This window comes from Sprattus sprattus, assembly GCF_963457725.1.
Source record: "Sprattus sprattus genome assembly, chromosome: 1".
Lineage (NCBI taxonomy): Eukaryota > Metazoa > Chordata > Actinopteri > Clupeiformes > Clupeidae > Sprattus > Sprattus sprattus.
The window spans coordinates 52,217,883-52,234,316 of record NC_137920.1 but is presented as its reverse complement, the minus strand read 5'-3'; the positions used below and the strand labels follow the sequence as shown (position 1 = coordinate 52,234,316).

The window sequence follows — 16,434 nt, the reverse complement described above, 5'->3', positions numbered from 1 at the left end:
AAAAAAAAACCTCTAACTCTAAAACTCTGATGCTCAGAGCTCCATAAAAAACTCATGCATTTCAATACGTTTTGTGTCCCGTGTGGCAATGTCTTTTTGTTGTTGTTGTAAAGAGTGGCATGGTGAACCTGAAGTTTGTGAAGTGCCGGGCCAAATTTTAAAGTGCCTCCTTTCTCCTCTCTCTTTCCCTCTTCCCACCTCCAGCACGTCGGCATGGCTGAAAGGCCCGGGGACACGGGCTCAGTCTCCATCCCCATGGAGGAGACCAAGAAGCCGGCCGGAGCCCCGCCGTCGGACGCCACCCTGCTCACCCACCTGAAGAAGGTGGAGAACCACATCACCGAGGCCCAGCGCTTCTCACACCTGCCCAGACGCTCCGCTGTGGACCTGGAGTTCAACGAGGTCTCCTACACCATCCGTGAAGGGCACTGGTGGAGGAAGAGAGGTGCGCCATAATGTAGCATTTTCTCTAGTCTTTGCCCATCTCCCCGAGCGCGTTAGCTGTTATGAGATATTGCGCTGGTCCCGTACACCTTTTTATTCCTGTCTGTCTCTCATCTTACACGAGACAAAAAACGGAAAAGGTCTAATGTTGCGTTATCAAACAAGATTTCATTGAAAATATCCCAAGAGAAATAATAGAAAGTTCAGTGTCAACGTTTCCAGTTATATCCCACATCTCTCTCTGACACACACACACATACACACACACACACACAAACACATAAACAGCACACTCACAAGATAATGAATCACTCTTTGATATTTTTCCTCATGAACCTGCAGTGCGCCACCAAGAACTGATGCCCGGTGTCGGGAGAGGAGTGGGCGTTGGAAATAGCATCTTGTCATTGCGACATGCTGCAAAGCAAATGTTTGCTCTCTCGCTGTATTGGAATCAATAGTCTTAAAGATTTGGCTCGTATTTCTCTCAACCAGAAACCTCCTCTCGCTCTCTCTCTGGGTCTCTTTCTCTCTCTGACCCAGCCCCCACCCGCACACTGACACACACTCTCACACACACACACACACACACACACACACACACACACACACACACACACACACACACACACACACACACACACAGAGCCTTGCCTGTGTTCTTGCTGGGTTCGGTCCTGGCTCTGCTGTGCTCAGCAGAAGTTAGACAGTAAATAATTCAGCAGTAAGGCCCAGGCCCAGGGCTCTGCTGTCTGCTGCTCTGTCTCCATGGCTGAGGCACAGGAGCTGGATGGAGACGTCTCTGACCTGAGCAGCTCATGAAATATTGAGTCCTATCTTGTGCCCTCACACCCAAATAATAATGGACATTGAATTTCATGACATTGCATTTTATCCTCTGTTTGTTTGTTTGTTTGTTTGTTTTGGTCTCTTGGATGAGTGATGTGTTGTTGCCGTGCCACCTTTAAAGGGCAGACAGCCGCTAAAAGGACAGGCAGGGGCTGTAAGTAAATAGATGCTTGTTTATATAGGCGCCATTTTGACAAATGCGTAGCAGCGTTTACTCGTTCCATACCTGTCAGCTCCAGGTGCCATGTATCTGTCACCGGCATAAGCCAGGAGAGGTGGAAGTCATGTCGGAATGTGCCGTAGGTGATACACTGGGGCTTTGCCTGGTCTTGTCTTTCCAGTGTGACAGCAAGGGGGGGAGGGAAGGAGCGAGCCTTGACCAGCGCAGGGTTAAGGAGTGGTGAGAGATGAGGTATGCACAGAGAGGCCCCAGGGTGTCGTTTAGCAGTGATGACACACTATAAGAAGGTCCTTGCCATGGTGGGGGATCTGTGATCCATGTATGGAGCATCAGACCAAAGGAAGGAGATATGGGAATGGTGGGAAGTGTGGGTGCAGGTGGGGGGGGGGGGGGGGCATACTATACCTCTGTTACAACATGCTGCTTTAATGTCTACATGCCTATCTGAACAGGTGTTTTAGGGCGTTCGGATGTATAGCACTGTAAATGTTGCTGTTTCCATTCTGATGGCATTGCATCTATACTATTTACATTTATTGATTTCACTGATGCTTTTATCCAAAGCTCCTTTCATTCGGGGTACAAAAGAAACCTTGCCACAGTAGGTTAACCTTCTTCTATTTGTAGGGTCTATACGTTCTGTTCTAAATTGAGTTTGATTTTAGTCAGTTGACAAGGGTGTGACGTGCGTGGAATAAGAGATGGATAGAAAGAGAGAGAGAGAGAGAGAGAGAGAGAGTTAAAGGTTGATGGCCTGGGGATGCTCTAAAGCTGAAGTATTTCCCAACCTCCCCACACCCCCACAACGACCCCCATCTCACTCCCTCGCCCCATCACATCGCCCTCCATCTCCCTGACCCTGCGGCTCCGGAATGGGGGACACGGTGTCAGCAAGAGCGAGGTGGCTCCGTGGTCGACCATCACGTGCTGGGGTATAAATCTCCGGGGCAGTTTAAATGCCTCACTCTCATCCCAAGCTCTGACTCAGGGTAAGGGAAGAACCATTACATCAGACAGAGAGAGGGGGAGGATGAGAGAGAGAGAGAGAGGGAGGGAGAGAGGGAGGGAGGGAGAGAGGGAGGGAGAGAGGGAGGGAGAGGTCTATGCAGTGCTTTCAGTCACAGGGCGAGTGGGAAGTAGCTCCCCTTTCTGAGTTCAACCTTCCCCTGGCCTTCTTGTGATTTTAATTTATTATGGTCCTTCTGTGCTACTACCGCCTAGGCTCAGTGGCATTTTAAAATGCAGCGAAGAGTGTGTTATTTGTATTAACGAACGGCTCTCAGTAACAGATATCCCACAAAACAGATCTTCACAGGAGAGTTGTGTAAAGCGTTTCATATGATATCCCCCACTGGTCACCTTGACACTGAATACGTGAAATGGTCTTAGTACAAGGCCAAATAAAATCTTCCCTTGACTGCTGTGCTTCTGCTAGAAACCAGTTTAATGCATCTCAAAGTCTGCCAGTGATGAGCTCTCTCAGTGTGGTTTCAGAAATCGTAAAAAAAATTAAAATAATAAATGGGCTTTGCTTGCAGATGCACAGACCTGACACACATTATGCTGACTACACACCCTTCAGCAAAAATGAGCTCATTGTATTCTACTGAATTTTTCTCAGACATTATGCAGAAAAGAGTTAATGGTGATTATGATTGGGTGTCTCTGCATCATGATCATTGGCTGTGCCAGAGCTGTCCACCACAGTTAGAGCTACAGAACTGCTGTATAGAGAGCCACAAGACCATGCAACAGCAGAGATCCCCCACAAGACTTTTCCCTTTCCCTCTCATCCCTTTCCAGCTGAAGTGACAGAAGGTTCTAGAAATCCGTGAACCGGTGTCTCATCATGACAGGGTCCTCGCCAGCGGCGCAGATCACCCACTGACACTTCATGTCAAGACTAGTCTCGGAAGGATTGCGAAAATGTGGGTGGCGTATTTTTAGGAGCTGGTGATTTAAGATCTGCTCGTCATGCATGTGACACAGTCCGTGCAGACTTGCATTATCAGCGTGAGACCCTTGCCGCTGAGTTACTCTGACTCTTATCTGATGTGGACGTATCCAAATACAACTGTGGTAGTGCGGGGACCCGGGTCATCAGTATGCGCCACGTGCCTCTTGCGGGCTGATTCATCAGTATGTAACGCAGCACACAGACTCTCATGAGGGGGGCCTCGCCCTTGTCTATCTAACTGCCAGATGGAGGCATCACAACACGGGAAGAGGGGTTCGAGAGGAGACAGGAGGAGAGAGTAGACACGAAGACAAGAGCTACTAGAACATCGGCTAATGGCCGACATGAGGAGGCGCTGGCAGGCAGACAGAAGAGTGTCTAATTAAGGAACATGAGACACCCGCCTCCCTTCTACTCTCTCTCTCTCTCTCTCTCTCTCTCTCTCTCTTTCTATCTCTCTCTCTCGCTCAGGCTCTAGAGGGCTCCAGTGCATGAAGAAGAGCCCCCCCCCCATCCCTCCCCCCAGCTAGTCAATGCATCAGCATGAAAGTGAAGGAGTTCTGTCTCACCATAGTACAGAAATAGGCTTGCATGTATTGCAGTGCAAATGTGGGGGTTATTTTAAAGCATAAAAGTCTTGAAAACAGTGGTGTGTGTAGGGATCCAGCTGCACATTGTTCATTCCCTCCAGATATATAAAGGTTGTCATTTTTAGGCACACTATGTGAAGGCTGTTTCAGCCGGTTTTTCTCCATTGCAGATGCAGACAGAGGTTAATTGTTTAAATCTCGTCAGCCTCCTAACACAGATCTCGGGAGATTTTATATTCCAGTATCTGTATCGATCCTTTCCTTCACCTAGCACTCTGCCTGTCTCATCTCTTTACATCTTCCCTTCAGCTCCTCCGTTACTCACCCCTTTACACTCCCCGTAGAGAAGACCAACGAGTCCTTTACCACTGCTGGCTTCGACTGACTGTGTATTTCTTGCTTATTGTATGATATTTATAACATTGTTGAGCATTTGCCTCTCTCATTGAATCATATGTTCTGTGTATGTCATGTCAAAGTGGTCTAGACAACAGCCGCAACTGCAGAACGGAGAGATTTTCTATTACCTACCTTTTTTGTGGCTTTTTTCTTTTCTTGCATTTTTCGCATACACAATACATGTTCTCCGCTCTGTCTGAAGACAATGTGTTGGAATGTGAGCCCCTAAGGGGTCGCTGTCTGGAGCAGTACATACTGAAGACATTTCTGCAAAGCCTTATACTGTTCCCTCTATCTGTATCTACATTAAAGAAAGGCCTCTGTAAATTCAAGCCACTGAGATGAAAAGCATTCTGGTACTAAACCATGGCAAATTACATCAGCATTCTGTCTGTCTTTTAATATTTAGCAAATATCATATCTGTTATCTACTGTAATGTTTCAGTGACAAACGTTTTGGTATTGTCAGAATGTCATTATAAGGTGTTCAGTAAGCATAACTGAAGCACTTGTTTTATAATAATCCTGCACACCAATGCTGCCAGTGTGGCTTGTAAGGGGCTTGCAACCTGAACTGGATATAATTATTTACATTGTTTTGTGTTTATGAATATGTTGATCTTATTTAAAAAAAAATACTGTTCTGTTGTGTTGTTACTGTTCTGTACAGGATATAAGGCTCTTCTAAAATGTCTGTCGGGGAAGTTCTGCAGCAGGGAGCTCATCGGGATCATGGGGCCGTCAGGAGCTGGCAAGTCCACCCTGATGAATATCCTGGCAGGGTATAGGTGAGAGAGATTACTACCATAAATCTGTGGACTTGTTAAGTACAACATGATTAATTATGTGTATGTCTGTGTGTGTGTGTGTGTGTGTGTGTGTGTGTGTGTGTGTGTGTGTGTGTGTGTGTGTGTGTGTGTGTGTGTGTGTGTGTGTGTGTGTGTGTGTGTGTGTGTGTGTGTGTGTGTGTGTGTGTGTGTGTGTGTGTGTGTGTGTTTGTGTGTGTGTGTATGTGAGAGAGAGAGAGAGGAGGGGGAGTAAAGAAGGGAGAGAAAATTAAAGACAAACGAATGGAAAGATTAGAAAGAGAGAAAAAAAGAGACGTAAGTAGCAATATTCTGAAGGGCTCTGCATTGTTTCTCTGTAGTCAGTGGCTGAAACAGCACCCGGGGGCCACTGTGAGACACATCCACAGCTGTGTTCCTCCACTGTCATCTGTCTGTCTTCTGCATGCTCTGTAATTTCCCTTTCTCTCTCCCCTCTCTCACTCCCTCTCTCTCTCTCTCTCTCTCTCTCTCTCTCGCTCTCTCACACATCTCCTTCCCCCTCTCTCTGTCTTCCTCTCTCTTATCTTGTCCATCTTTTGTTCGTTTTATGACATCCCTTGTTCCACCCAACCAGAAGGCAAGACCAGACAAAGCCCCGTTTAAAGATGAAGTCCATGATTCGTTTCCAGAAAAAGTTGTTGATATATGTTTTTAAGGATTGAAATAGCCTACTGTACCTTTAACTAGCAGTTAATACCTTTGTCACTTCCATGTTTCAGTCTTGCACTATCTTAAGCTTTTTGTAGAGCACATTAGGGACAATAGTAAAAACGTTTTACTTTCCTCCCAAATAAAAAACAAATAGTACATTTGTGTTAAGAACTTAAAAGTAAGAATTATATCTATCTCACACAACAACTCTCTCTGTGGCTTCTGTTTTTCTATTTGTTTTTTTATTAAATCATTTGTATTTATTTTTTGTGATCTTATTGTTTTGTTTCTGTTTTCTTTTTGCTTTGATATTTTATTGTGATTTAATTGTAAATCACTTTGGTGGGCGTGAGCTGTTTTTAAATGTGCTATATGTAAGGGATAACGGCCGACGAGCTGTACAGTTCTACAAAGATAATGGACGCTGCGGGGCAAAGAACTCCACGACGCGCAGTCCATTATCTTTGTAGAACTGGACAGCTCGAAGGCCGTTATCCCGCTTATCTCCCGTTTACAACATCCAAAAATGTTTTTATTAGTGTGCTTGCCCGAAGGGAAGCACAGTATTGTTATCGTCAAGTTTTCTTTATTTATTCCGTACGTTTTTCTTGCAGCTAACTACTCCTCGCCCGATTGAGCTAGAGACGCCATTCAAACACCAAAACGTCCAGCCCGATCCGGTGCAAGCTGCTATGACTTTTCGTGGCGATACTCTTTGCCACTCCTTTTTTATCCCTCTTTTTCATCCCCTTTTTCTCTCATTGACTAACATGGGGAAGGTTGAGCCATTGTGACGTCACCCACTAAGGGGAAGCTCTGTATTCTCCTGTAACGGCAGTTGACGGCCAGCGACGACCAGCATACAATCATGGATATAAACACTAGAAATGCTGTTGCTGAACTTCATCTTCACACCTGATTTAATTCTTTAAGCCTTATTGGACATATTTTTATCTTAAAAGCTATATATATATTTGTATTTAACTATTTTGAGAAATGATAACGTTATTACGTGATGTGCCTTCGCTGCAGAACAGGATGGTATAAGAGAAAGAGAGCGGAGATTCTCCTAACTAGCTGGCTAATGTAGCCATCCCATTTAAGCTATTCATATTACCGCTAAGCTATTTGTGACATTGGTAATTATACAGTATAATTTGTTACATTTCACTCTCAATTTTTCCCGCTACAAACTGCTTAGTATTCCACTTTGTAGCCTTCTCTATTCACTCGATTACCTCAGCCAGCCAGATTGGCAAAATGACAGCACCGAGAGGTCCACGTATGTTTACCCTGGAGAGAGCAGTAGTGCTTTGCCAAATTGAGCCAGAGATTTTCGAGTCGAATGACAACGAAACTAATGTAAGTTGTTAAATGAATGTTGATGGATAACAACCTAAATCTGAGCCATAGTTGCCAACTCTGGCATCTACAACATTTCTGATTAGCTACGCTAATAGCCTACACATAGCCTCTTACTCTATAAAACATTAAAGCAAATATGGCGATTATTATTTACCTTATCTGCTGGTAACCATAGAAGATCGTGAAGTAGGCCTACTAGTGATTTGAGTCCAAGCTCATATGTATTGTAGATGAGGTAATCCACTTGGTGCTAACAAGCACATCAAAACTCCAGTCAAAACGATGGTCTGTCGACAACGCAGATTTCGCTAATATGTTTATCCTACTTGTAACTTGTTGCTTGCTAGAAAGCTCTCTGAACATATGACCGGTCTTACTATACTGTTAGTACACAGAGTATTCCTATTTTATGGACTGCATGGCTTATGAACAAAGCTCATGTAAAGTGACATTTCTAGTAACGTAATCTTGGAATGTGGCCTGGCTCACGTCGCTGTCATTCTTCCACACTGTCAGTGGACGAGCGTTGGCTCACTGTAGATTCACTTTGTTTGCGTTATTTCAGTGTAGTATTTATTTATATATTTAATTTTGCAATTAGGCTATATAGGCTGTCAAAAAGGTGTTGTATCGCTATGGCAGGGTTACATGAAGTAAATATGAATGTAATAGACTACTTTGTGCTACTGAATAATGCAGCTGAGATAATGAAGTCTTTGGAAGATGTTTTGTGTCATGTCTATAGGTTTATGTCTGTAAATGTGAAATGGTTAGTGGTAGGCCTACATCTCATGGCATTTCAATATATTTCTAGTTTAGTGAGCTACACTTTAGATATTTTCTGAGAGTCTTCGAGTTTAGCTGCCCCCTCCTTATATGGATAAAACCTATAACAAGCCAGACATCACTGTTGAGAGAGAACTGCATTAAGTCTAACATATAGGCCTATCTTACAATAAACTTTAAGTAAAGCTGGCTATGTAACCGCATTCATTCCAATATTGTTGCAGAGATGTTTCCTTTTACCAAGATAACAATTTCAACAATTCACTTAGCTCAGTAAGTCAGTATAACGAAACTCTGGAACTATTAGGCTATGACCAAATGTAACACACTAGACCCTTTCACAATAAACAAGCAAACAAACAAACAAAAACAGAACAACAAAGATACCCTCATATGTCTAAACGTCAGTGGAGCCAAAATATAATGGTTGAGCTTGGTTGCTTGCTAAAATATATTGGAAGAAGGCCCCACTACACTGATTGAGTAGATGTAAATACATGTTAATTCATTGGCACTTGTTCTCTCTGTCACAGAGCAAGCACACTCTCGCAGTTCGTTCACGAAACGCATTCTAGTTATTATTATTATTTAGAATTTCCTTTATCTTTAGGAAACTTAATATGCATAATAACCTGATGAATTCTTAATTTGAAGCCTAGTGCTCCCGTTAGAGAAAGTAGTGCGTTTTTTGAAGAAGAAAAAAAAACGTTACGTTGGTTGATAATGGTAACCATTCAAGAGCATTAATATGGAAAGGCGATTTAACTTTTCTACTGGGACTACGTCCAAGGTGTCCATCTATACGAACTTAATGTACACCCCATTAGCCAATCAGAAAACAGTATTTCGTTCCAGAGGGAGATAAAAATAAATATGACTTGACTTGACTTGTGAACTGGTAGTGATCTTAGATTTGTGCTACTGGACATGGAAAGCACCCTCACACTGTTCCAGGGTCAGTCAGGCTGGGTCTGGAGGTGGTTGTAACAGTGAATGGGTTAAAGTGTTGATGAATGAAAGTATCAGTCAAAATAAAGCATAGAGATAGAGGTAGGCATGAAATCCGTGTGTTATATTATGGCATTGCAAAGCTACAAGCTTGAAAACAAATCATTAAATTGCCAGGGGTAACATTTCCTTGAGAGAACTCATTGACACGAACAGAGAGGAAGTCTGGTCTATTGGTTTCAGTAGCAGAAGAGATTCATTAGGGCACGTGCAGTCATAATGCCATTCTTTTCCTCTGTTAAGTGTTTCTGTTTTCTTTTTGCTTTGATATTTTATTGTGATTTAATTGTAAATCACTTTGGTGGGCGTGAGCTGTTTTTAAATGTGCTATATGTAAGGGATAACGGCCGACGAGCTGTACAGTTCTACAAAGATAATGGACGCTGCGGGGCAAAGAACTCCACGACGCGCAGTCCATTATCTTTGTAGAACTGGACAGCTCGAAGGCCGTTATCCCGCTTATCTCCCGTTTACAACATCCAAAAATGTTTTTATTATTATTATTATTTAGAATTTCCTTTATCTTTAGGAAACTTAATATGCATAATAACCTGATGAATTCTTAATTTGAAGCCTAGTGCTCCCGTTAGAGAAAGTAGTGCGTTTTTTGAAGAAGAAAAAAAACGTTACGTTGGTTGATAATGGTAACCATTCAAGAGCATTAATATGGAAAGGCGATTTAACTTTTCTACTGGGACTACGTCCAAGGTGTCCATCTATACGAACTTAATGTACACCCCATTAGCCAATCAGAAAACAGTATTTCGTTCCAGAGGGAGATAAAAAATAAATATGACTTGACTTGACTTGTGAACTGGTAGTGATCTTAGATTTGTGCTACTGGACATGGAAAGCACCCTCACACTGTTCCAGGGTCAGTCAGGCTGGGTCTGGAGGTGGTTGTAACAGTGAATGGGTTAAAGTGTTGATGAATGAAAGTATCAGTCAAAATAAAGCATAGAGATAGAGGTAGGCATGAAATCCGTGTGTTATATTATGGCATTGCAAAGCTACAAGCTTGAAAACAAATCATTAAATTGCCAGGGGTAACATTTCCTTGAGAGAACTCATTGACACGAACAGAGAGGAAGTCTGGTCTATTGGTTTCAGTAGCAGAAGAGATTCATTAGGGCACGTGCAGTCATAATGCCATTCTTTTCCTCTGTTAAGTGTTCCCACTCCATGTTGCAGCTGCCTCTTCATGCCACATGAGATGGAGCTGTGTGGAGTTCTTTCAGCTCACATGTGTGGTTAATAGAGCAATGGAGCCATACAGCACATTCATTGATTTCTATAGTGCTGTATTATCATAGAGAGGTTGTGAGTTATAGACCACGATGCACTGTCACGAGCTGCAATGAAAGCTTGTATTAATTATTAATCATTATTTGACCCTTTTTTGCATTTCTAAGTGATATGTGTGCATGTGACACTGAAGCTAGCAGTTATATAAATGCTGCTGGAATGATATCAGTATGACTATCAACAGTGTATTTTTTTATTCTGGTTTTGCTGAGATCAGCGTACTGAGAAAACAGAGCCGACGCCAAAACTTGAGATGCAGTGCTGCTTCTGCAGTGCTTAAGGGCCTCGTTGGATATTCCAACCTGTTAACGTTTAGCCACTGCAGTGAAAGCCAGTCGTTTTTTCTGTAGCCTAGCGTGGCAGGCCATGAACAAAGGACCTCACCTTTTCTCTTTCTCTCTCTCTCTCTCTCTCTCTCTCTCTCACTCACTCACGTGGTTCCAGGGAAACAGGGATGAAGGGAAAGATCCTGGTGAACGGGAAGCCTCGGGATCCGCGCACCTTCCGGAAGATGTCGTGTTACATCATGCAGGATGACATGCTGCTGCCGAACCTCACCACCCGAGAGGCCATGATGGTAGGGTCAACCTGTGACCTATACTCAGTGTAACGTGTGAATTTCTGAAACATGTCAGCCATGATTAACTGTCACTCAATGAAGCACACACAGCATCCATACATTTATTACTACTACTGTATCACATTCCATGACACAGATATTACCTTCCCATTGATCCCTCTGGGTTGTGTTTTTGGCCATACAGGTGTCAGCGAACCTTAAGCTCAATGAAAGCATGGAAGTGAAAAAAGAGCTGGTATGTATTGGGCACTTTTATATGCTTACAATTTCACAGCACGTGTTTAGTGCAGTCGTGCGTGTGCTCATTGGGAGCGTTTCTGTTTATTTTGTTTGTGTGTGTGTGTGTGTGTGATTGACAGGTGAATGAGATCCTGACAGCGCTGGGTCTGCAGGAGTGCGCCCAAACGCGGACCCACTCTCTCTCCGGAGGTCAGTGCAAGAGGCTGGCCATTGCCCTGGAGCTCGTCAACAACCCTCCCGTCATGTTCTTTGACGAGCCCACCAGGTAGGCGTCTAGACTGGATCCAAATAAATTATCATTCAAAGGGAGGAGGGCAGGAGAGGAGGAAAAAGCTCCCTCATTTGGACTGGGCATTAAGCATAAAACAGACATCTCAGAAAGTGGTGCTCCGATCACATCAGCGTAGGACTAACTGTTTGCGCCATTGAAAGTGGTGTGTTGTGTGTGACATCATAGAAATAGCTTTTCTAATAATGATAATCGCTCTTGTGTAGGCACGAATGCACGAACTGGTGTTATGTAAAGTGAACGTGCCCTTTACTTAGCCTTTCTGGTGTTTGTGTCTTAAAATTTTGCATGTAGTAGGTTATTGATCTTTTCATCTCACACCCTTCTGCCTCATTTATAAGCTTAATCTGTGCACCTCTTGATGATCAATATGGGTTGGTTGCCCTTTTGTGTTAGTTCCAACGTGCATCTCCTGACTGATGTGTCTGTTATCCTCCTGTGTCAGTGGCCTGGACAGTGCCTCCTGCTTCCAAGTGGTGTCCCTGATGAAGTCGCTGGCACAGGGAGGGAGGACCATCATCTGCACCATCCACCAGCCCAGCGCCAAGCTCTTTGAGATGTTCGATAAGGTGACTGACCCTGGTCCACTGGAAAGGAAGTCGTGCAACCATTCATTTTCCAACTGTATCACATATGGAGTATTGCTGAATATACTGTATTCATTTAGCTATTTTTACATTATTGTCTTTTATTTTTTTGTGTTTTGTAACTTAGTTAATGTTTTTGTAATTGTTTATGTAAAATACAGGATTACATTTTCATGAAAGATGTTTCACATATAAGACTGAAATGATGTATACAGTATAAGCCTAGTTTTCAACCATTTAGGCTACTAAGGTCCAAGTCCTCATGGCAGTAAGTAATGTTTATGACTTTTTTATTCTGCCTTTAAAGCCTCATAACGATGTGTGTCTCTCCTCTCCAGCTCTACATTTTGAGCCAAGGCCAATGCATATACAAGGGCACTGTCACCTACCTCATTCCCTACCTGAAGAACCTGGGCCTGCACTGTCCCACCTACCACAATCCTGCAGACTTCAGTGAGTGTTTCAAAGTGTGTGTGTGTGTGGGATTTATGTGTATGTACAAGTGTGTGTTGTTTTTGTTTTGTGTGTCTGCGTGTGTGTGTGTGCGTGTGTGTGTGTGTGTTTGTGTGTTTCTGCGTGGAAATGGGGCAGACAGAGTGTCAAAATGTGCTGAGCACAAGTACTTTGCCATCAAGCAGCTTTGTGAGTGGAAAGGTAACTAAAGGTGCTAGCAGCATGCTAATTTGGGGTCATCTGGGGTCATCCCTCTGCTGTCCCCCCTCTGTAGTCATCGAGGTGGCCAGTGGAGAGTATGGTGACCTCAACCCAGTCCTCTTCGAGGCTGTGCAGGGAGGCCTGTGCACCGAGGAGGGCAAGAAGAACTCCAGTGACAAGAGCGACCCAGACTGCTCCAGTCCCTCTCAATGTCATAATGGCGTAAGTGTGACATTGACATCTCACTGACGATGAATTCTGCAAAATGGTGTTGTTTCAGAGGTGTTTGTGGAGATGCCTTTTCTCTGACTTTGTATCTCCTATTCTGTTTGGGCGTCTGTGTGTTTCAGGATTCAGGGCACATTGAGAAGCATACCTTTGCCACGAGTTCCATGAATCAGTTCTGCATTCTCTTCAAGAGAACCTTCGTCACAATATGCAGGGACACGGTAAGCCTGCTACGATTGAGAACCCTTTTTTCGCTGTGTTGAAGGTTGGTTTAGGCGCTCAGTGTGTGAGGGTGCAGTGGTGAACCTCTCACTCAGCCAGGTGTGGATGGTGAGGGCCACACCAGGGATTCAGCTGGGAGACATGGGAATATGGAAATGTATTGTATGTTTGTTGTATGTACATATATATGTCTGTATGTGTTATAGGTCACTACGATGAAATTCACCTATAAAATGCTTTCAACACACTGAGACAGATGTTCAGTGAAACAGTTGTTAGGTGATAGCATAAATTACTCTGTGAAGAGCTTATACGTGTTGCTCAACTTAAGCTCTATTACAATAATAATGTCCTCTGTATTTACAGGTACTGACCCACCTGAGGGTAATGTCCCATCTCTGCATTGGCGTCCTGATTGGTCTCCTGTACTTGAACATAGGCAACGACGCCAGCAAGGTCTTCAACAACACCGGCTTCCTCTTCTTCTCCATGCTCTTCCTCATGTTCGCCGCCCTCATGCCCACTGTACTTACCTGTGAGTACACTCGATTGCAATCCTAAAGAATGTCATACGAAAGCATGCTGCTGCTGACACAGCGGAGTGAGTATGCTTGTTCAGGTGTGGGCGAGCGGAGTTGCATTCTTAGCATAAGTAGAAATGTATGTGACATGTGAACGTCTGAAAGCAATCTTTGTTAGCCACTAATGAGCTAACAAAGGAGGAATTTTATTCATAGCGCTGCGGCTGAACATCATTGCTAATCTTGAGATGGTTTCGTTGTGCGTGTTTGTGAACTTACTGTGCAACAGTTCCCCTAGAGATGTCAGTTTTCCTCAGAGAACACCTGAACTACTGGTACAGCCTGAAGGCCTACTACCTTGCCAAGACCATGGCAGACATACCCTTCCAGGTTGGTGGTCTTCAGTTGCTGCTTATTTGTCACATATGTGTGTAATTACCTTAAAAGAGCCGTTTACTGGATAAACTGATATTCATTCTCAATTTAACAGTTTAAGTTGTCTTTTTTCTCTTTCCATAAGATGTACACTGAGTCGATATAATCAAGTAAAACTGAGTGTAATTCTCCCCTTCCCAACTGAGTGTAGTTCCTTTCTTTCTCAAGTTTTGTGCCTAACACTCCATAATCTTTCTCCCTCTCTCTCTCACACACTCGTCTCTCTTCCTCAGGTCATCTGTCCGATCATGTACTGTAGTATAGTGTACTGGATGACAGAGCAGCCTCCGGAGGCAGCCAGATATCTGCTCTTCATGGCGTTGTGCACCTCCACTGCCCTGGTGGCGCAGTCTCTCGGCCTCCTTATCGGGGCTGCATCCACATCCCTGCAGGTACGGGCAAACACACACACACGGACACACACACACGTACAAACACACACACACACACACACGTAAACACACACACGCGCATACACACACGCACACACACAAACACACGTACACCAAAGTCAAAGAACCATACTATATCTCATCCCATCCTATGTTACTCATTCTTTATTGTTCGATGATTGTTGACAGTTGTGCTTTTCCCGTAGGTTGCCACCTTTGTGGGTCCTGTGACCGCCATACCTGTGCTTCTCTTCTCTGGCTTCTTTGTGAATTTTGATACAATCCCCAAGTACCTGCAATGGAGCTCCTACTTGTCTTATGTCAGGTGTGTGCACTGACAAGAAAAGTGAAGCCACTAAAATGAAGATAATCAAATATCAAATCCAATATCTGTATGGGATGGGTTTTTTTTCTCTGAAAGAAGACTATTTTTAACAAGGGACTTGAAACTAATCACATACGCAAGTCACATATTTTCACTGTAAATAGTTTATGTGTTTTGGTGGTTTAGACTTTACATGTAGCTACATTCTTCATACCACACTACATTGTGAAATCTCAAGGTATATTCATCATTTGTAAACTAACATCAGATAACTTCAAAACCACTGTTTTCTGGCAGAGCTGTAAAAATGTCTTTTTTGGTTGAACCTGAGGAAGGAAATACTATGTTAAACAATGTAGGCCTGCTGAACATCTAAGCTGAACCTCTCCTTGGGTGTTTTCCCAGGTATGGCTTCGAGGGAGTCATTCTGTCAATTTACGGGATGAACCGCTCAGAACTGGCCTGCCCTGGTACTATGCCCTCAGGGTTCTGCAAGTTCCAGAAGCCTGAGGAGGTGCTGCAGCTGCTGGATGTGGAGGATGCCAAGCTCTATGTGGACTTCATGGTGCTCGGAGCCTTCTTTATCATTCTCAGACTGGCCACCTATTTTGTGCTGCGCTACAAAGTCAAGTCTTTACGCTGACCTTCATCAGTGTTCCACAGAATCACTCTAATAGTGTAGGCACTGCATACATGAATGGATGTTGTACAAAGACACAGACATACACAGAGTACACATACACAAACACAGGCATATACATTCACACACACACACACACACACACACACACACACACACACACACACACACACACCCTCACTCACATACACTTACACACTACACATTTACATCAACCAATGCAAGTCAGTTTTGAATCTCGTTTTTTTACCTCGTATAAAGCTTAGACTTGAACAATCAGACTTTAATTAATTTGGTAACTTTTCCATGTATTTTTTTCAATACATGGCTAAAATGTTTTGTTGAAGGTATTGTCTTTTCTGTTAACTTCAGATGATGACGTTTTTTTTCACTGCATTTATTTCTCTACCTTTAGTTTCTCTATCAAATATATCTTTTTTATATAGTCATTGTATATCATCACATAATGCAGTGTAAATACATTGGAAACTGATACGTGACGCATGATTCTCTATGGAAGGGGTTGGATGCACTGTGTCTGTCAATGAAAAAAAAAAAGTTTGCCCTTCACTAGCATGTAGGCTGGCTGTTAGCCCAAAGTATGTATTACTCTCAGTAGTACTCGACCATAGAGAGGACCCTATCCCAAAGACCAGGACTCTCTTCAGTACACAAGTGACTTAAATTATGCCCCTAACAGATGGCGCTGCATCCATGCAAGTATGTACTCAACAGTGTGTGTGTGTGTGTGTGGCTAACCAGAGGTCCTAACTGTGCTTGTGTGCTTGGAGTAAGAGTGATGAAGCCGCTCTCAAATGTCTCTTTTGGACTCTCACCGTTTCCGTTTGGGACCGCCATCACTGGCACATTATATAGGACAATGCATTCCACGTGGACTGTCCATGCTTTCATTGTTTTCTTTGTTCTGACACTGATAACATGAGCAGCTTGTCCAGTGG

The 16,434-nt window shown here is 43.5% G+C and overlaps 1 protein-coding gene across 4 annotated transcripts; it reads left to right on the top strand.

Moving 5' to 3' along the window:
* Positions 1–213: 213 nt before the first annotated feature.
* abcg4a (ATP-binding cassette, sub-family G (WHITE), member 4a) lies at positions 214–15,478 on the top strand (the record flags this gene model as incomplete). Of its 4 annotated transcripts, none has more annotated exons than XM_080840812.1 (14): positions 214–445; positions 5,091–5,208; positions 10,807–10,939; positions 11,127–11,177; positions 11,302–11,447; positions 11,917–12,040; positions 12,397–12,511; positions 12,786–12,931; positions 13,063–13,161; positions 13,529–13,697; positions 13,973–14,073; positions 14,352–14,510; positions 14,717–14,835; positions 15,241–15,478. In XM_080840812.1, the coding sequence occupies 14 exons, from the start codon at positions 214–216 to the stop codon at positions 15,476–15,478; spliced, it is 1,950 nt and encodes a 649-aa protein (XP_080696938.1). The 4 variants fall into 4 exon arrangements, with proteins under 4 accessions (XP_080696938.1, XP_080696937.1, XP_080696939.1 ...); XM_080840811.1 differs by having other exon boundaries at positions 12,786–12,934; XM_080840813.1 differs by having other exon boundaries at positions 12,786–12,938; positions 13,070–13,161.
* Between the last annotated feature and the right edge of the window lie 956 nt (positions 15,479–16,434).